This window comes from Myotis davidii, unplaced genomic scaffold (assembly GCF_000327345.1).
Source record: "Myotis davidii unplaced genomic scaffold, ASM32734v1 scaffold497, whole genome shotgun sequence".
Classification (NCBI taxonomy): domain Eukaryota; kingdom Metazoa; phylum Chordata; class Mammalia; order Chiroptera; family Vespertilionidae; genus Myotis; species Myotis davidii.
The window spans coordinates 2,202,636-2,203,812 of record NW_006288434.1 but is presented as its reverse complement, the minus strand read 5'-3'; the positions used below and the strand labels follow the sequence as shown (position 1 = coordinate 2,203,812).

The following is a 1,177-nucleotide window of genomic DNA, read 5'->3' as shown; positions in this document are numbered from 1 at the left end:
CTAATGCTGTCTCATCCAGATCTAGACTCTGATAAGGCCCACCCTACGGAGTGGTCACACTTGCCCACGTCACTGCCTCACATGCTCTGGGGGGAATAATGAGAGTAACCATGGCTGACATACGCAGTGTTTACTGTGTACCAGGCACCTCTAAGCACACGTTGCATATCATTTCACATCTCATACAAACCCTACAAGGTAAGAACCTTTGTTATTTCCCCCATTTTACAAAGAAGGCAGCAGGCACTGGTACCTCGAGCAGCTTGCTCTATCTCACAGAGCTAGTGGTGGCGGAGTCAGGGTTAAAATCCAGAGAACCAGGCTCTAGCATCATGTGCTTAACTTCTGCATGACCCGCAGCTGCCCTCCCCGCCAAGGAAAACAGAGAATCCTCAAGATGTTTGAGAGATCACTGCCACCTGTTGGAGGCTAGTAGTCACAAATAAGGTCATTTGCCTCCCTCTCAGGGAGGAGGAGTGGGGTGGCTCTCAGAAGGGTTACCCCATGCGCGTCCTCCACGTAAAAAAATGTGAAGTCTGTGCAACTTAAAGAAATCACAGTATGTTAGAAATAACTTTAAAGTCAGTTCTCTATAATAACTCGTCTAGAACATGAGCAAGGGGTATGAAAGGTTTCTGGCCTCTAAGGACTCAGAATAAATGCAGTTCTAATCAGATCGAGTCTTTGAATCTTGAGTGGTGAGAGCATCTCTTCCCTTCCTCTTCCCACCGATCTAGTATAACGGAATGTGCTTACAAGGGCCTGCGGGTGTATATTCCTGGTGCCCCTGGGATCCCAGGTCGGGATGGATTCAAAGGAGAAAAGGGGGAGTGCCTGCGGGAAACCTTCGAGGAGTCCTGGACACCTAACTACAAGCAATGCTCATGGAATTCGCTGAATTATGGCATCGATCTCGGAAAAATTGCGGTAAGTAAAATCAGAATTATTCTGAAGTTGAAGCAAAACGTAAAGGTTTTCACCCCTGGCTGGTGTTGTTCAGTGGTCAAAGCATTGGCCCACACACCTAAGGGTTGCAGGTTCGATTCACAGTCCAGGGCACGCATGCCTGGGATGAAGGTTTGATCCCCAGCCATGGTTCAGGCGGGTGCAGGAGGCAACCAATAGATGTGTCTCTCTCACATCAATGTTTCTCTCTCTCTCTCTCTCTCTCTCTCTC

General features: G+C 48.3%; 1 protein-coding gene across 1 annotated transcript in view; it reads left to right on the top strand.

The window, feature by feature from the left end:
- The first annotated feature begins 746 nt into the window (after positions 1 to 746).
- The window catches only part of CTHRC1 (collagen triple helix repeat containing 1), a 5,609-nt gene continuing 5,178 nt past the window's right edge, over positions 747 to 1,177 (top strand). Inside the window, 2 exon segments of the mRNA XM_015561700.1 lie at positions 747 to 772; positions 774 to 927. Of these exon segments, the coding sequence (XP_015417186.1) occupies positions 747 to 772; positions 774 to 927 (180 nt within the window).